The sequence below is a fragment of the Aythya fuligula genome, chromosome 29 (genome assembly GCF_009819795.1).
Source record: "Aythya fuligula isolate bAytFul2 chromosome 29, bAytFul2.pri, whole genome shotgun sequence".
NCBI classification, from domain to species: Eukaryota; Metazoa; Chordata; class Aves; order Anseriformes; family Anatidae; genus Aythya; species Aythya fuligula.
The window spans coordinates 2433680-2450249 of record NC_045587.1 but is presented as its reverse complement, the minus strand read 5'-3'; the positions used below and the strand labels follow the sequence as shown (position 1 = coordinate 2450249).

Here is a 16570-nt window from a genome sequence, read left to right as displayed (position 1 = left end):
GTGCTTGTCTTTCCATCGCAGTGCTGGGCCGAGTGCTGGAGGTGACGGACCTGCCTGAGGGCATCACACGGACAGAGGCTGACAAGCTCTTTACCCAGCTTGCGATGGCTGGTGCCAAAATCCAGTGGCTCAAAGAGACTCAGGGGCGTCGCGGAGATGGGGTTGGCGGGGACAGCAACGGGACTCCAGAGAACAGCAGACACACTGACCTTGCTGCCTTATACACCATCGTGGCCGTGTTCCCCAGCCCGCTGGCTGCCCAGAATGCCTCCCTCCGCCTCAACAACTCCCTCAGCCGCTTCAAGCTGCGTGTGGCCAAAAAGAACTACGACTTGCGAGTGCTGGAACGTGCCAGCTCACAGTAGGGCTCATGCATGGGCACAGAGCACACTGGACTGCAGGCACTTCCCTCTGCCTTCTCTCCTCCTTTCTGCCCTCCCTTCTTCTCGCCCTCCTTCCTGGATATATTTATATGGACTTAATTAAGAGACAAGAAATTGATTTTTTTTTTTTTTGGAGTGACGCCCATGCCCACCCACCTTACCCTGTGTATATTGTTTTGTTAAGCACTGTGTTGAACTGCACATACAGGTGTTGATTGGTATGTTCACTGCACATTTTATTTAATCTGGTTATTATTTTGGGGGGTATTTTTGTTTTTGTTTGGGGGGAGGTTGTTTTTAAATATAAAAAGAAAACTTGTCCATCACTTTAACGCTGTTTTACCATTCTCTGTCAGTACCAGTGCTAGGGGTTTTCTGTTTGCTTCTTTGAGGTAAGATGACAACCAGAGAGCAGAATGAGCTCCCTGGCTTTCAGGAGGGTGTGTTCCTGCCCCGGTCCTGCCCCATGCTTGGTGCTTGGTGTGTGCAAGGGCTTGTGGCCTTGCCAAGGCTGGGAGCTGAGACTGGGAAAGGAGCACTGCACCCTTTGACCTGGGTCTGGGTCCCCCTTTCGGATGTTCATAGCCTCTTTTCCCAGCAGCTGGGCCCCACGCAGCTGTGTGGGATGGCATTTGGGGTGTCCCCGGCTGTATTCCCTGCCAGGGGGCACCAGGATTAAATGGGAGCAGCCCTTGAGCTGCTAGATGCAACCCTCCTGCCCTGCATGTACAGGAGTTGGGCTGGTACCAACCTCACCATGGCACTGCACGCAGCAGCTGGAGCCTCTTGCCACACTTGGACACTACCTTCACAAGCAGGTGGAGAGGTAAAAGCTACCTGGAAGGGCTGGGCTCCAACCCCTGCTCCAGGGCCACCCACAGCCTCTCGGGGACAGAGGTCCAGGACCTCTGGCACTGGGGTTCAGCTCCAGGACCACAGAACCCAGCACAGGCAGCAGTGGGTTCCCTGTGCACGTTTCTGTCCCAGCGGAGAGCAGACCAGCAAGGTTTGCTGCCCGGGGCAGCCACCAGAGCCCGGTACCCACTGCTGCCCCGCTTTCCTTTCCCTCTCCCAGCTGCAGGGGCATTGAATGCAGCAACAAAAGAGGCAGTGGGGCTGGTGGAGTACTTGACGTGCCCTGGCTCTGTGGCTGCCCCGTGCCAGGGGGTGGGTGGGCCGCTGTGACGCCCAGCAACCCACCAACGCAAATAGCCAGCGGCTCCTCCACCCCGCTCCCCTCCCGGCTCGCGCATGGGCTCCAATTTCTCGGCGTCAGCCTCCGCCAGCGCTCAGCTGTCGGCTCCCCTCTGGCCTGTCACTCCCGCTCTCCACGGGACTGGGGCGGCTGCCCCCCTCCCTGCGCACCCAGCACATTGGGCTGGGGGCTCCGCAGCCAGCAAAGGCTCTGACACCGGCCACCCCTTGCAGGGTTTTTCGTCGCGGGACGTGAGCTCCGAACACGGCGTAAGTGCACAGCTCCCCTTCCTCGTGGCCACTGACCCCCCCCAAGCCCTCCCCCACCCCACACACGTCACTGCAAGGCCCCGGGGCCCCTTGGCTCCAGCAGCACCCCTTGCCCCAGGACTCCCCAGCCCCCATCGCTGTTTCCTTAATGGTCATCCTGGGGGGTTTCCATGGGGGTATGTGGGAGCCCGGGGTTAGGTAGCACCAAACATGGTGATGTCTGGGTGGAGGGGCTGTGCAGATGGTGGGCTGGCTGTCAGAGATGGAATCAGGAATGTTTTGGGGGGATGCAGGAGAGATCCCATCCCCTTGGTAGCACTGGGCTTCTGGGGAGGAGAAAGCGGGGCTGTGCCATGATGTCGGACAGTGAAACATGCACGCCTGTCACAGGGGGCCAAGAGTGGCACCGTTTGCAGTTTAATTGTGAGATGGAGATGTCTGGGCAGAGGTGACGCATGCAGGTAGCCCAGGGTCTGGCTCACAGCACTTGGGACCGTGTCTCTGAGCCTGCGAGCAGCAGTGCTGCGTGCGCTGGGCTGGGAGCAGCGCCTGCTGCTCTCCAGTCTCTGCAGCAGGGCCCCTGGAGGTGCTGGGCCCTGGGACTTGTCCCCAGCAAAGGTGGCCCCTTCCTGGGGCAGGCAGGGTGGCAGGAGACGACACTGCCTTGGGGGATGCTCCCCATCCAGCAAGGTCTGGCTGTTCCTGCTCCCTCCAGGGACCTGCAGTGGGGCCAGCCCTAGCCAACACCGTGTCTCTGTTTTCCCCGGTAGTATGACAGAGAAGGAAGTGCCAGAGCCGCCAGCTTCACCCGCTTCAGGTGGGAAACCCAAGAGCCGGGTAAGTGGGTACCTGCAGGACAGCTTGGGCAGGTGGGGGGAAGCCAGCTTCCTAGCACAGTCCCTGCAGCAGCTGCAGGAGCCTTTGTGGGCTTGGGAATGCAGGACCCTTTGTGGGATCAGGAATGCCTACCAGGCCCCAAGGCAAGTGGGGCTCTAGATGGCCATTTGCCAGTTTGGAGCGCTGCATCCCCACGGACTCACAGCTGCTCCTTTTGTGGGGACCTCACTGGGCTGGGAGAAGGACCCCATCCTCCCAGCATTTCTGCCCCAAGGTGCCTGGATTTACCCCCACCTAGGGGGGAAGAAGGGGTCTCTAGGTCAGAGCATGGGAGCAGAGAGCCGGGCACCAGCTTTTCTGCCTGCCTTCCTCGCCGCTGCACCCACAGTGCACGATGCATCCTCTCCTGTCCCAGCAGCTACAGAAGCTGAAGCAACTTTTCCAGCGAAAACCCAAGGAGGAGGTGGCGCCAGATCCGCAGCCCAACGGGGAGCTTGTCAGCCCCTCAGGGGGACCCATCTACTACATCTACGAGGAGGAGGAAGAGGAGGAAGAGGAGGAGGAGCCTGAGCCCCCTCCTGAGCCCCAGAAACTTGTCAATGACAAACCCCACAAGTTCAAGGATCATTACTTCAAAAAGCCCAAGTTCTGTGACGTTTGTGCCCGCATGATCGTCCGTGAGTCCCACGGGTGCTCGGGCTGGGGGCCGCGGGCAGGGCGAGGGCTGGGGGCCAAGGCTGGCGAGGGCCCGAGCCCAGCCGTTCCCACAGCTGCAGTGTCACGTTGCCTCTCCTTTCCCCCCTGCCACCCCCCCACGGCCAGTCAACAACAAGTTCGGCCTGAGGTGCAAGAACTGCAAAACGAACATCCACCACCACTGCCAGTCCTACGTGGAGATGCAACGCTGCTTCGGTAAAATCGTGAGTGCTCCCCCCAGCCCTGGGCTCACGGCGCCTCCCCGCAGGGAAAACCCCAGCACCACAGTGGGGAGCGAGCGGCTGGGTCCCTGCAGCCATAGCCCGGGTGCCGTCACCCCATCACCCCCCTGCCCTCCTGGTTCTGAGGGGTTGCCCAGCACCCTGAGCTACCTCCAGGCACCACGTCCACCGCCGAGCCCTCATGGGTCTGGGTGGTGGCGATGCTCTGACCCCCCTACCACTCCTAGCCCCCAGGGTTTCGCCGGGCGTACAGCTCACCCCTGTACAGTGACCAGCAGTACGCCTGCGTCAAGGAGATGCTCTGTAAGTAGCGTCCCCATGCCGGGGCTGTCCCCCTCTCCTCACATCCCGTGGCCAAACCCCTCTCACAGTGTCTGTGCCCCAGCAGCAGCCAACAGGAGTGACCCTGTGTTCGAGACCCTCCGGACAGGCGTCATTATGGCCAACAAGGAGCGCAAGAAAGGGCAGGATGATAAGAAAAATGTGAGTGCAGGGCTGAGCTGTCACCCCAAAGGCACGAGGGTCCTGGCCCCGCAGCCTGTGCCCCAGTGCCACCCGGAGCTCCCTGCCCACTGACTGCTCTCTGCCTTGCAGCCTTTGGCTGCGATGATGGATGAGGAACCCGAGGCCACAAAACCAGAAGGGGGCAAAACGGAGGGCGGTGAGTGCATGGGACAGGGAAGGAGCTGCGGGGAGGACTGTACAGAAGGGGCCCCCCCAGGGTGGGATCTGCCCTGCAGACAGGGGGTCTCCAGTTCAGGTCTTGGATCTCCTGAGCATAAGAGGTCCTGGAGACGAGGCTGGTGCCATGGGTGGGGTGGCAGCAGCAGGAGAAATGTCACCACCACCACTCCCCTCCCATTTCCAGGCACTTCTGAAGGGGACAAGAAGGCTGAGAAGAGCACGACAGATGATAAGGTATGCATCATCCTCACCCTACACCCCAAAGGCTCTGAGCCCTCCCTGCTGGGCTCCCTGGGGCTGTGCCCAGTCTCCCTGTAGCCCTGAACCCCCCTTTCTTGCTCTCCAAGAACAAGAAGCCCCAGCCGGGGATGCGTGGTGGCTATCTACAGTCTCACTATTTTGTGGCGCTTTATCGCTTCAAAGCCTTGGAGAAAGATGACCTGGATTTCCCGTGAGTTCGCAGCCACACGGTGGGCACGGGGGTGATGGGGGGAAGGGCTGTCCAGTGGGGAGGGGGAGATGCCATCACCTCAACAGTGAGGTTCTCGGAACCCAGAGGGTTCAGCCACTTAATGAGGGCAGAATTTACAGCCATGCTGGCTCTGGTGTAGGTTTTGTGGATTTTCTGCCCCTATGGGTAAAGCATCGAGGGGGAGCCCTGGCTCTCACTGAGCCAGCTCTCCCAGCTCCCAGGTTTTGGGCACAAGCCTCATTTCTAAGGTTGCTGGTGTTTGTCTTTTATGGTTCCGCTGATTTATTGCACCCCAGACTTGAGGCTGAGCTGCTCACGTACAGGACCTGTCCATGAGTCCGTGAGCTGTGTGCATCCTCCACATGGAGCCCTAAGAGTCTGTGCCACGGGAAGAGCAATTTTCCTTTTCTCCCATAGCAGAGTGGTCCCAGCCCCCCTCACACCAAGCCCTTCCTTCCCTTTGCAGGCCAGGGGAGAAGATCACGGTGGTTGATGACTCCAATGAGGAGTGGTGGCGGGTAAGGCTGATATCCTGCAGACACAGAGAGAAGACATGCAGAGCTTAAAGAAAAGGGAGAGCTCGACTGGAGGTGCAAATTGCACTCCAAGGGCACAGCCCCCTAAATTTGCTGTGTTTTAATCAACGCACAATCTGCAGGTTGAGGGTATCTGGGGGTCTTATAGATTGACTCCAACCCCTGCCTGACATCCATCCATGGACTTCTTTCAGGGGAAGATTGGTGAAAAAATTGGCTACTTCCCCCCGAACTTCATCATCCGGGTGCGGGCTGGCGAGCGGGTGCACAAGGTGACTCGCTCCTTCGTGGGCAACCGGGAAATTGGGCAGATCACGCTCAAGAAGGATCAGGTGAGGCAGGACCAGGTGGTCACAACCAGTGCTTTTTGAGCCCCCCATCTCTGCCCCAGCCCCCTTTCATTAACTGCCCCCCTCCCTCGATGTCTGTCTCCCCCAGCACCCTGTACTGGACCCTCTCTGTTGTCCCCCTCTTCCTGGGGGTCACCCCCTTCCCCTGCTGACCAGGGCCCATGCACCTCACCCACACCCCTTTCCCCCCCAGATCGTGGTGCAGAAAGGTGAGGAGGTGAACGGTTACGTAAAAGTCTACACCGGCCGCAAAGTGGGGCTCTTCCCCGTGGACTTCCTGCAGGAGATCTGAGCAGGGCAGCATCCCGGGGCCCCCCAGCTGGGGGGACGGATGGACCCTGGCTGCAGGGAGCTGCGGAGCCAGGCAGGGATGGCTGGCACCCTGTCCCTGATGCCTGTGGTGATGGGGCCTTCGGTGGGGACCGTCTCCACCAGGACCGGGCAGGCCAGGGGCACGGGAGGTGCCACTCTGGGGCTGTTCCCCTCTGGGGCTTTTGGTGCCTGCAGAGACCCTGGGTGTGAGGAGGGGGCTGCTTGGATGCCACCCAGCTCCTGTGCCTTGGGTGGTGGATGACTTGGGGGTGTCAGTGGGGTTCTGTCCCAGTGCTCTGGACTGTGTAATTCTGTGTTTTGGCAATACATGTCTGCTCCTGAGCCCTCCCCGCTTTGAACGTCCTTGAGAGGGGGGGGTCACCACAGTGCTGCTGCGGAAGGGGCTGCAGTGATGCTTTCCTGCGTGGCCCATGCGTGACACTCTGTGCGGCACGTTCCTGCCTCGCATGTGTGCCTGGAGCTTCGGCCCAGCCTCCCCCAGGCCTCGCCCACACAGGCCCCCTCTGCCCCCAGCTCCTCTGGTGGAACCCTGGCACCCAAGGGTGCTCCACGTGTGCACTGAGCTGGCCCAGCCTCGGCAGGGGCCCCATGTTCCCCCGGCCTGCACAGGGCTGGGGCCGAGTGCTGGCAGTGGGCCCAGCGGGGCCCGAATAGGGGCCGTGGGTGACAGGTGACAGTGCCAGGGACGGGTCAAGTCCTTGGAACCATGGGGCGAGCACCGAGCCAGGAACAGGTGCCCGCCCAGGACAGCGGACAGGGGGGCTCCATCCAGGCCCCCGCAGCCTCGGCCCCTTGCGGAGGCAGCACTCGGGGGTCCACTGCGAGGACTGGGGCAGGGCCCACCGAGGTCACAGTACCCATGGGGACGGGGATGGGGACAGGGCCACTGGGGCCCCTTGGCAGGGCTCCCAGCACCAGCCTCAGCGGGCCCCATGCAGCTGCCCCGGCCTTGCCTCTGGGCTGAGGGGGGGCGCTGCTGCTGCACGATGTTCCTCCATGCATATGATGCAAATGTATGCAAATCTATGCAAAAAAGCTCAGCTGCAGTGGTGCCCCCTCGTGGTGTCTCGCGAAGTAGCCCCAGCCCAGTGCTGCGGGGAGCGTTCATGCAAGGGTCCAAGGGCAAAGCAGCCTCCTTGCTGCCCCCCAAGGGGCTCCCCAAGACCCCACCGCTGCCCCCCACTCCTATGTCTGCAGGGGTCCCAGGTCACGCAGCAGGGCCCTCACTGCCTGCAGCTTCACCACCACTGCTGGAAGCAGCCCCAAAGCAAGGCACCGCCGTCCCTCAGTTCCTGCACCCCAGAGCTCAGCGTTGGACCCCCAGGAGGGGGTGACAGCCCCCAGCCCCAGGGGCATTTGTTCCTTGTTACCCAGCAGGCTGGGACCAGGTTGGTATCGGGCACAGACACCCTGTCCCCCAGTACGAGTGTCTCAGGAGCCAGCTGGGAGGTGTACTGGGTATACTGGAGGCCCATAGGCAGAAGGGAACGATGAAAAGGGAGGGGGGGTGCGGGGTGCCACACACCACAGCATGCCTGGGGGCAGCACATAGCCTCCAGGACTGTTTCCTCCCTGCTCATCTCCTCTCTGCCAGGCAGCTTTTAAATGCGGAACCATTAAAATTTTCCACCTCATTTGCAGCTTCTCATATGGTTAATTTTACTGGGACTGTCTATTTATTTATTTGCAGGGCCCCGCAGGGGGGTGCTGAGGAGGGCTGGAAGCTGATTTGCTGCATCTGGGAAGTAGGGAGGAGAAGGGGGGAGCCACCCAGGGAAGGGGTAGGGCTCCAGCTAATTTAACAGCTGAAGAGAACAACTTAATTAGAGTCATCTGGAAAATTGGGTAAAACCCTTTTCATTGCCCCCCCAACCTACCCCCAGGCCCCTTCCCTGCCAGCAGCCATGGACTTCCCGGGAGGCTGCACACGTTTTGGGGTGGGGAGGCAGAGCTGGGGCCCCACCTCCCAAGCAGATGGCCTTCATTACATGCAGGATCTAATTGGATTGATCAGCAGTTAATATGAAATTAAAAGGTGATTCCCCCCCCAGCACCACATGTGCATCCTGGCTGTCCAGGTGCTCCCTGCAGCCGCTCCGGGCCCAGGGGTGCAGGTCCCTGGCAAGAGCGATGCAGGCAGAGGAGGGGAGGGCTGGGGGGCTGTTGGCACCTAATGGGGAAAGGGGCTGAGTGCCACGGCCATCCTGCGTGGGAGGGATGGACGCTGCCAGGTGACCATGCATGCCATGCTCACCCACTGGCTGCACACACCGGTCTGCGTGCTCGTAACACACTGTGGCTGCAAGGCACAAGGTCAGGGTGTGCTCGTGCTCCCCATTAGCTTGCAGCCTGGTTGTGACCCAGCTGTGACACACAGGGGCAGTGACTCTGCTGGTGGGGGGACAGCCAGTGTCCCACTGCTAAACCCTCTGCAGCTGGGTTATACGAAGGGGGTCTGCTCCCCACCCCACCTCATGTGTCACGTGGGGAATGTCAGAGTGGAGGAGCCACCCTGACCTGCTAGATTAATCACCTCAATTTCTCTGTACGTCTCACAAAAGGTCAGGAGTCCTTGCAAGGCTCAAAATTAATTGAGGTACCGCTGCTCTCGTGCTGGATCCATACATCATCCCAGGAGAGCAGCACCAGCAGGGAGGGGTTGGGGCCCCAGTGCACAGTCCTGCAGGCAGCAAGCCCCAGGCAGCACAGCTGGAAGCGGGGGTCCCAGGGCTGCGTGGGCACCCCACAGCCTGTCCACTGCTTGTCCCCATGCAGGAGGCCTGGCCCCCAGCGGCCCCCGCCTGTGTGGCTCTGCCTGAACCTTCTCCTCCAGCTGGGCTGATGCGATGATCAGAGGATTGTTCTCAATCCTAAAGCAGAAAAAAAAAAAGCATTAAACTAAACCAAACTGTCTCATCTCCCCTCCCCACCTGCCCTCCCCCCCCCCACCTGCCACACACGCACCCTGCCATAAATCAGCATAAATGCAATTTACATATTTATGGTATTTATCCAGTAACTGTCCTGTCCCAGATTAAACGTGCCCCAGGGATCACCCCGGGCTCCTTATCTGTGCCAGGGTGCTCCCAGGAAGGAGCAGCTCCGCTGTGAGATTCGAGCAGGGCGCGCTGCGCTAGGCAGCCGCCTGCATCTCCCCCACTCCCAGCGAGTCCAGGGAGAGGAGGATGGAGAGGAAAATCCAGTGGTGAGCAGCAGCCCTGCCCCACAGCCTTGCTCTCCTGCCCAAAACCCCCTTCTGCTTGGGGACAGAGCCCAGACCCTGCTGCCTCTCACCCAGCCCAACACCTCTCCTTGGGGTTTTCTCCTGTCCCTCCTTTCCTGGTGTCCCCCAAGCCCAACTGTGCTGTTGGGGCAGAACCATCCCCCCTCCCCCCCCCAGGCCCTCTGCTACCTGAGTGCCCCGACCCGCGCAGGACCTGTGTCATTGAGGGCTGTGGGGACCCTGCTGGTCTCTAAAGGGAGGGGTGTCTCCAGCTCTGGGGTGCTCCCTGCCCTGGGGTGTCCCCTGGCTGTGCTCCTGTGCAGGGGGGAGGTTGGGGGCCGCAGCTCCACTCTGACAGCTCCTTGTCAGCAGTAATGACCGGCTCTGAGTCCAGCCAGGCCCCAGGGCTTGGTGCTGAGCTCGTTAGGGGGGATTTAATGAGGGCAGGAGGCAGGCGCTGCCTCTGGCTGTTTGTCGCAGCCGCTCTGGCCTCAGCCTGCCTAGACGGCTTGGGTGTTTGCACGGTGGTCCCTGGCAGGGCTCATTCTGCTGCCCCCCTCAGCCCCCACCTCTGCCCCATGCTGTGCCCCCCAGCTAAGCCCCCAGTCACCCACCACTGGGAGCACCAGTTCCTACTCTGCCACCCATGTCCACCATGCTGGAGCTGATAGGACTGGGGCATCCTGATGCTGTTTTCCCCCAGCCCAGGGGGTGAGGCTGCACCCCCTGGAGACAGGGAACCATGGAGGGGCCACTTGCACTGCTTTTCCTCACCTGGGGTCTGGCAAAAAGGCTGCTAGGACTGAGAACGCCCTGCTGAGGGGGAGATGGAGTAAAGCCAGGGCTGTGGGACACAGCCGGGAGGTGCCTTCCCCCATCCCTGCTCCGGGTGCGCAGGGTGCCGGCACAGGCTGCTCCAGGCAGTGTGGGGGCTCTCCAAGGTGGGGAGAGACCAGGTGAGAGGACTGGAGGCTGAGCCTCACGCCCATGGTCCTGGCTGCAATTTGCACCCTCTGTGCTCTGAGGCATCCGGGAGTCCTCCTCGGCTCAACAACAAGCTGCGTAAACAGGAGCCTGCAGACAGTGTTAATTAGTTAAATATTTGGCAAGGCAGAAGGCACAGGAAGAATCTGAACAAGCTGGAGGGGACAATGCGCTGCCCCCTGCCCCACTGCCTGCAGCAGAGCAGACCCCAGGCGTCCAGGGAAGATCTGGTCCTGCTGGGAGCAGCTCATGCCTGCTGCAGGCCCCGCAGCCCGCCAAGGAGCTCTGGGTCTGCATGGAATAGGACGCTGGTGAGGAGGGGGTCCCCAGAGACCCCCAGCCACCCCACTTTGCTGCCTAACTCAGAGTCATGCAAGCTGGCGGCTCCTTGTTCACAGCCCCTGGTGGGCCCAATCCAGAGGTCCCAAACTCGTGTTTGCCCCATCAGTTTTGCTCATGACCTCAGTGGCGCAGTAAAATCCACCTGGGCATTAACCAAGGGCAGCGATGAGTTGCAGGGGGGCACAGATTTGCCTCCAGCTGGGGGAAGTCCCTGACGAGGGCTGGCAGAAGGATTCTGGCTGGTGTAGGGGTGCTGAGCACCATCAGTGGGACCTGGCATTTCAGAGCAGCACCTGCCCCCCCCGGCTGCCCCCAGCCCTGACCTCCAGACCGTGGGGTCTGTCCTCCCCAGTCCTCAGATGAGGCTGAAACACCCCAAAGCCCAGCTGGGGAGCGACGACCGTATGCAGCTTCCGTCCCCACAGCCCCTGTGATGTGAACTAAATCCATCCTAATTAGCACTGATTTGCATGGGGAAATTAAAATTAATCTAGCCTGGGTTCATCGGAATTAGTGATTCTAGTTGGGCACATCAGAAAGTGGCAGACGGACAGGCAGGGCAGGGCTTGGTATGGTAGAAAGCTGTCTGCCCCCCACGTGCCCCCGTGCCCTCCCTGGGGCTCTGCCCCACGCCCCTGTCCTGGCCCCACAAGACCCCAGCACAGGGCTCAGATGCCTGGGGTCAACCCCGCGCCCTTCCTGGGTGCAGGGGGGGTTGGTGCATTCCCCCCCCCGCCCCCCCATCCCATGGCTGTTCCTGGCTGCAGAACAGGGAGAGCAGCGCTCGTCTGACCCCACTGCCCCATCCCACGCCTGGTTTCAGGCAACGGCAGGAGTGCGAAGGGCACGAAGGGGCCGGTTCCTGCATCTCCAGGGTGGGAGATGCTGCAAGACCCCAGGGGGGACGACAGACAGGTGTGTGATGTACACGCACACATACTCATATCAGCATGCTCCCGTGCACACATGGCCATGCATGGCTCCGTGTGAGTCCTCGCACACCTACTTCTGTGCATGGTTCCTTACACATCTGCATGCGTGTGGCCCCTGTGCTTGCCGTGCAGGAGAGTGTTCTCGTGGAGCCCCCGGTCTGGCAGGGAGTGGGCACAGCGGGGGGAGCCCAGGCCATGCCCCCGTCAGCAAATTCCAGTCCCAGCCGTACCCAATTCTGGCGCTGCCGGGCCTGGGGGAGCACTGCGGCTCATTGGTATGGGGTCCGTGGCAGCGCAATGAGCAGAATTATCAGCACGCTCATGAAAAATTAACCAGGCAAAAACAGCTGGGCAGGAGCTTTGTCTGCTGGGGCTGGGGGCGGCACGGCGTGGGCAGGCTGGCGTCGTCCAGGCAGCTGCAGGATGGGAGCTGGTGTCTGCCTCTGCTCCACAGGTCATCCCCGCCTGCCGCACGCCTTCCAGCCCCCAAAGCAGGGCCGTCAATCTGGGATTGTCCCAGACCCGTGGCAGCTGCGTCCCCTGCCCCGTCCCTGTCTGCTGGGGCACGTCTGGTCGTGGTGACCCCATTGCTGGCCCACGGGATTTCAGTCTGGCTGACAGGAGCGAGACCTCCATCTCCTGCAGCCACATTTGCAAGTCAACCATGAGCTCTGCAGCAGTGGTGGGGGCTACTGGGGGACAGGGACGGAGGCACCCTGGGGAGGGGAGCAGGAACAGAGCTGCCCCCCCCTCCTCCCCGGACATCTATGGCTGGTTTGGGGAGGGGGTGCAGCTTTTCTATAGAGCTGTTATTGCCACCACCACCCCCCCGCCCATCCACAGGGCTGTAAACACTCAATTAAGCACGAGCGCCTGGTCCTGCCTTCCCTGTCGCTGCTGGTAATTATGTAGGTTTTTCGGTGTCAGGCACCGCGGGGAAGCGCGATTACAGCTAATTGGAGCGGCTCTCCCCAGCCCAGGCCCTTCTGCAGCTGCTGGAGCTGCCATGTGACAGCAGCTCTGCACCCCCCCACCCTGAGTCTCCCGCCCCCCCCAGTTCTGCACCACCACCACCCCGATTTACACCCACAGGATGCCTGGGTGCTTCCCACCTGCCTGGCTGGAGATGTGGGGATGGGTGAGGATCCAGGTGGGTGTCTGTGTGCCAGGCAGACCCTGAAGGTGGGGGTTTGCCCCCCCCACACTCCAAGATATTTCAGGGACCCAGAGGCGCCCTAAAGGCTGCAGCAGGATGGGGTGCACCTGCCCGAAGCACTGCCCAGGGCTCTGCTCTGCTGGCAGGAGCTGGCTCAGCCCCGTGCATTGCACGCAGCACCAAATGCACCCAGGGCGCATGGGTGCAAGGAGCCCTGAGGCAGCCAGGGCAAGGGTGGGGGGGTCCTGGAAAGAACGGGGCGCCTACTCTGTGCCCCGCCAGATCTTGGGGTTGGCAGGGGGACCGGAGAACTAGGGGGGGAGGGGGGAAGGGGGTTTTCAACAACCCAACGCCACCCGTCCCGGCAGAGACGCATCAGGAGCACAGCGTCTGCCATTGATTTCTTATTATGGAGTTCAACAAGAAAAATGAGGTGCTGGGGCTGCGGAGCAGCAGCCGTGATTTGTCGCCTTCGTGCCGTGTCCTGGCGGGGATGGGAATTGATTTGGGCGTCGCTGGCATCACTCAGTGGGGCTGGGGGGGGACCAAAGGGGGGACCGGGGGGGGAGGGTCGGGTCCTTGGAGCTGTGCACCACGAGAGGGCGCCGCAGGACTCCCGACGGGCCCGGGACGCCCCACGGCGGGCAGCGGGGGCGCGGACACGCGTGGGCTGCTCGTGCAAGAGCACGCGGCCCCGGGGCGCACGCCTGAGGGGTGCAGGGGTTGGGGTCGTGCCCGTGCCACGGTCCCGCATCTCGGGTTGGGCACACGCGTGTCCCCGTGCATCGGCCGGGCACGCTCAGCACGGTCGTGCACACTTCGGCCGCGTGCACCGCTGATGGGCACAGCTCTGTCCCCACCAGTGTCTTTGTCACGATGAAGGAAGAGGCTATTATGCTTATTAAATTGTATCAAGGCGGCGTTACAGCAATTGGCAGCTGGCGACCCCAGTTATTTATAAAACAGGCTTTGGAAATCACAGCTCTGGGCTAGGGCTTTTCTTCAGAGAATTACGGAAAAAAAAAAAAAAAAATAAATGAAAAGAAAATAAAAATCGATGTTGCAGGACAAGGCCAAGGCGGTGGTTAATTGCAGGGTCAGTTCTAGGAAACGCCTCCAGCAGCCACGGAAGCGGCAACCTGCCCGCTGCCATCCTGGAGCCCCTGCCTGCAGTGCTGGATGCCCCTCAGCACCCCAGCTGCACCCTGCAGGCCCATGGCTGGATCTCTGGGGACAAGGAGAGGGTTTGTCTCAGTTGTCACTTGCAGTATCTCGGGGGATTTGGGGTCCCAAGTTATGAGGGTGGTGCCCCCAATCCTGCAGCAGTTGTGGGTCAGGAATCGGCTTTCCTGGTGCTCATCACGCAGTGCCCTGTGATTAATGGGGGGAATTAGGATGATAATAGCCCTGTAAATGAAGGTGCCAGCTATAAATGATGTGTGCCTGTGTTGGGTGATGGATGGCACCGGTGCCAGCCCTGGGTGCTGGCAGACAGGCGTGCTCAGAGGCACGCTGCAGCCAGGGCAAGCACGTAGGGGAGCAAGAAAGGGGGGGGGGCATGATGTCATAGCGATCAGTGACATCACGGCATGGGCATGACATCACACACAACAGGAGGAGATGTGGGACAATCCCAGCATGGCAGGGAGGAAGGGGTGAGGTTGCCCCACCATTATCTGTCTGTGCAATCCATCGCGACATGTCTCAGCAGTGCTGGTGGTGATGCCCTTTGTGGAGCTGCTCCTTCAGCCCCTTCCCCCCCCCTCCCCAAAACACCCCCTTGCCAGTCCCCTCAACCTGTTCCTGTCCCTGTCCCCCTGGCCACCTCCTCTCCCTGCAAGGGTCTGGGACCCCCAGCACCCAGCCCCTTCTGCCTGTGCTGAGGCTTGTCCTACAGCACGCCTCTGTGGGGCTATGAAATATATCCCGTTAATTCACCATTTAATTATTGGCTGTTTGTTTATTGTTTGTTTGCTTTAGATGATATGAATTTTTTATGATGGTTTCCATTGCGCCCCGGCCAAAAGCCAGGGAGATTTACAGCTTTGGCACGAGCAGCACCATGTGGCTCCATCCAGCCCCCTAAAAAGGGGACAGGCCTAATTATCAGAGGGGTATGACTCTATTCTTGGAGGGGGTGCAACTCTGTGTCACCCCCACAGGACGTCTGGGGTCTGCTCCTTGCAGGGTCTGGGTGTCTGCCTGGGGAGCAACAAATGGGGGCCAGGTGTGGGGCCAGGGGGCAGTGAGGAGGCTGTGGGGTGGGGAGGGGGTGTGGAGCTGGCTGGGTGCTGGGGGAGGCATGCGGGGACAGCGGGGGCTGAGTGCCAAGGCTGGGAGCTGGAGGAAACAGCACGCTCAGGTGCAGGCACGTTCAGCCCCGAGCTGCAGCATCTCCCATTAATGAAGCACTTCATCACCGCGGCGTTGCAGGGGGGGCACCCAATTCGGGATGATAAATTCCCCGCGACGGCCCTGCGCTCGCTCGCAGCAGCCGTGATTCTCCTTCATCTTGAATAATATTTTTGGAGTGGCTGTAAAATACCCGCCGCAGCAGCTGCGAGCAGCAGCACCAAGGCCTGGCGGCTCCCCCCGCTCCCCCCACCATGTTTGTCTGTCAGCTGCTTACCCTGACTGGGCCATACTGGAGGGCCCTTATATAGGGTCTGGGACTGCACTGGCACACGTGGGATTGTGTGTTGGTGCGTGTGCAAGCCTACGTCCTGCCCATAAAGGTGTGTAAGTGTCCCTGTGGCCATGCACATCTGTTGGGATCAGGGCAGGGGTTGTGCATGTGTCTGTGCACAAACGTGTGCACACAGATGGGTGCGTGCAGCAGCACAGGCTGGGGAGGGGGGTCTGTGCACATGTAGGTGTGAGAGCACGTCCGTGCAGCTCTGCATCTGCAGGTGTGTGTCCCTGCGTGTGCCTGCTTGCTGAGGTCGGGGGCTGTAATTCTTGTCTCTCGAGGAAGTATTTGAGGGCTTGGTCCCCCCCCCCCCTCAAAGCTCCGACCCTTCCGCTCCGCGTGGTGCCAGGCAGAAGTAGCCATGAAGAGCTCAAAAGGTTTCTATCTGCTTGGATTGATGGTGTCTCCCTCCTGGGGGGGGTAAGGGGGGGAGGCGTGCTGGCATCCTCCCAGCACTCGGCAGGGCTGAGCCCCTTGAGATGGCCGCTGTCACAGGGGTGGGTTTGCGGTGCCCAGGAGAGTGCCTGAGCAGCAGGGCACGAGCTCTAATCACCACAGAAGAGGGAAGTGCGGCACAGAATTAAATGGTCTCTTAATTATAATCATTAATGAGCATGGAGGCAGCTGGGCTTTGCAGGCAGGGAATCCCACTGCTTCTCCAGGGGAAGTCCTGGGCTTGTCTGCAGGGAGCTCGGAGCTTGCGGGGTGCTCCAGAGCAGGCCTGGCTCTGATGGGGCCAGGACCCACCGGCATCCTAACGCTGCTACCTGCCTGCTTGACACCCCGCTGAGTGCCTCCCCCCTGCAAAGGGGATCCTGGCGGTGCCTGTGGGATCACCCTTGCAACATGTGGGCACGTGCCCCATCACAAACGCTCCCGCAAAGCTCTGCCCCAACCCTGCACACGCACGCACCCCACGCCACCGTCCCTGCACCGCAGCAGTCGCTGGCAGAGGAAGGCAGCGAAGGACGCAAGCGCTCCTCTGCCGAGGGCAGGATGCACTCTGTCTTGGGGAGTGGCACTTAATCAATCCCATTTCAAAACTCTAATTATATCAACAAAGGCCTCAACACGGCGCTGCTGGCTGCGATTCAGGTCTTGTTTATTTATTTCCACACGCTCCGGAGAAGTTTCTCCCCTTTGTCCTCTTAGACTTTGCTGAGAGAAAGGAGGTGAGGATGAAGTGGACGTGGCGGAGCTGGGCTGTGTGGAGGGGTGGCAGCAGAGCTCTGTGCGTGCACCAGCCA

The 16570-nt window shown here is 60.8% G+C and overlaps 2 protein-coding genes across 3 annotated transcripts in view; both read left to right on the top strand.

The window, feature by feature from the left end:
• Positions 1-663, top strand: part of R3HDM2 (R3H domain containing 2) — a 53666-nt gene extending 53003 nt beyond the window's left edge. For both annotated transcript variants that reach the window (XM_032204828.1, XM_032204827.1), the window contains one exon: positions 22-663. In XM_032204828.1, coding sequence (XP_032060719.1) covers positions 22-365 — 344 coding nt within the window. In that variant the 3' untranslated portion in view covers positions 366-663. The remainder of the gene's footprint in view (positions 1-21) is intronic.
• A 1955-nt stretch (positions 664-2618) lies between these two features.
• On the top strand, positions 2619-5956 carry STAC3 (SH3 and cysteine rich domain 3). The gene is made up of 11 exons (XM_032204891.1): positions 2619-2684; positions 3103-3361; positions 3507-3604; positions 3850-3925; positions 4011-4105; positions 4217-4283; positions 4491-4540; positions 4654-4757; positions 5245-5296; positions 5509-5646; positions 5858-5956. The coding sequence occupies exons 1-11, from the start codon at positions 2619-2621 to the stop codon at positions 5954-5956; spliced, it is 1104 nt and encodes a 367-aa protein (XP_032060782.1).
• The last annotated feature ends 10614 nt before the right edge of the window (positions 5957-16570 follow it).

What these genes read in the sequence shown, in the direction of transcription:
- STAC3 (XM_032204891.1), top strand. Translation starts at nt 2,619, where the DNA reads ATGACAGAGAAGGAAGTGCCAGAGCCGCCAGCTTCACCCGCTTCAGGT. An exon ending in TTGTGCCCGCATGATCGTCC is followed by an intron (nt 3,362 to 3,506) that starts GTGAGTCCCACG and finishes CCCCACGGCCAG; the next exon opens with TCAACAACAAGTTCGGCCTG. An exon ending in CCAATGAGGAGTGGTGGCGG is followed by an intron (nt 5,297 to 5,508) that starts GTAAGGCTGATA and finishes GACTTCTTTCAG; the next exon opens with GGGAAGATTGGTGAAAAAAT.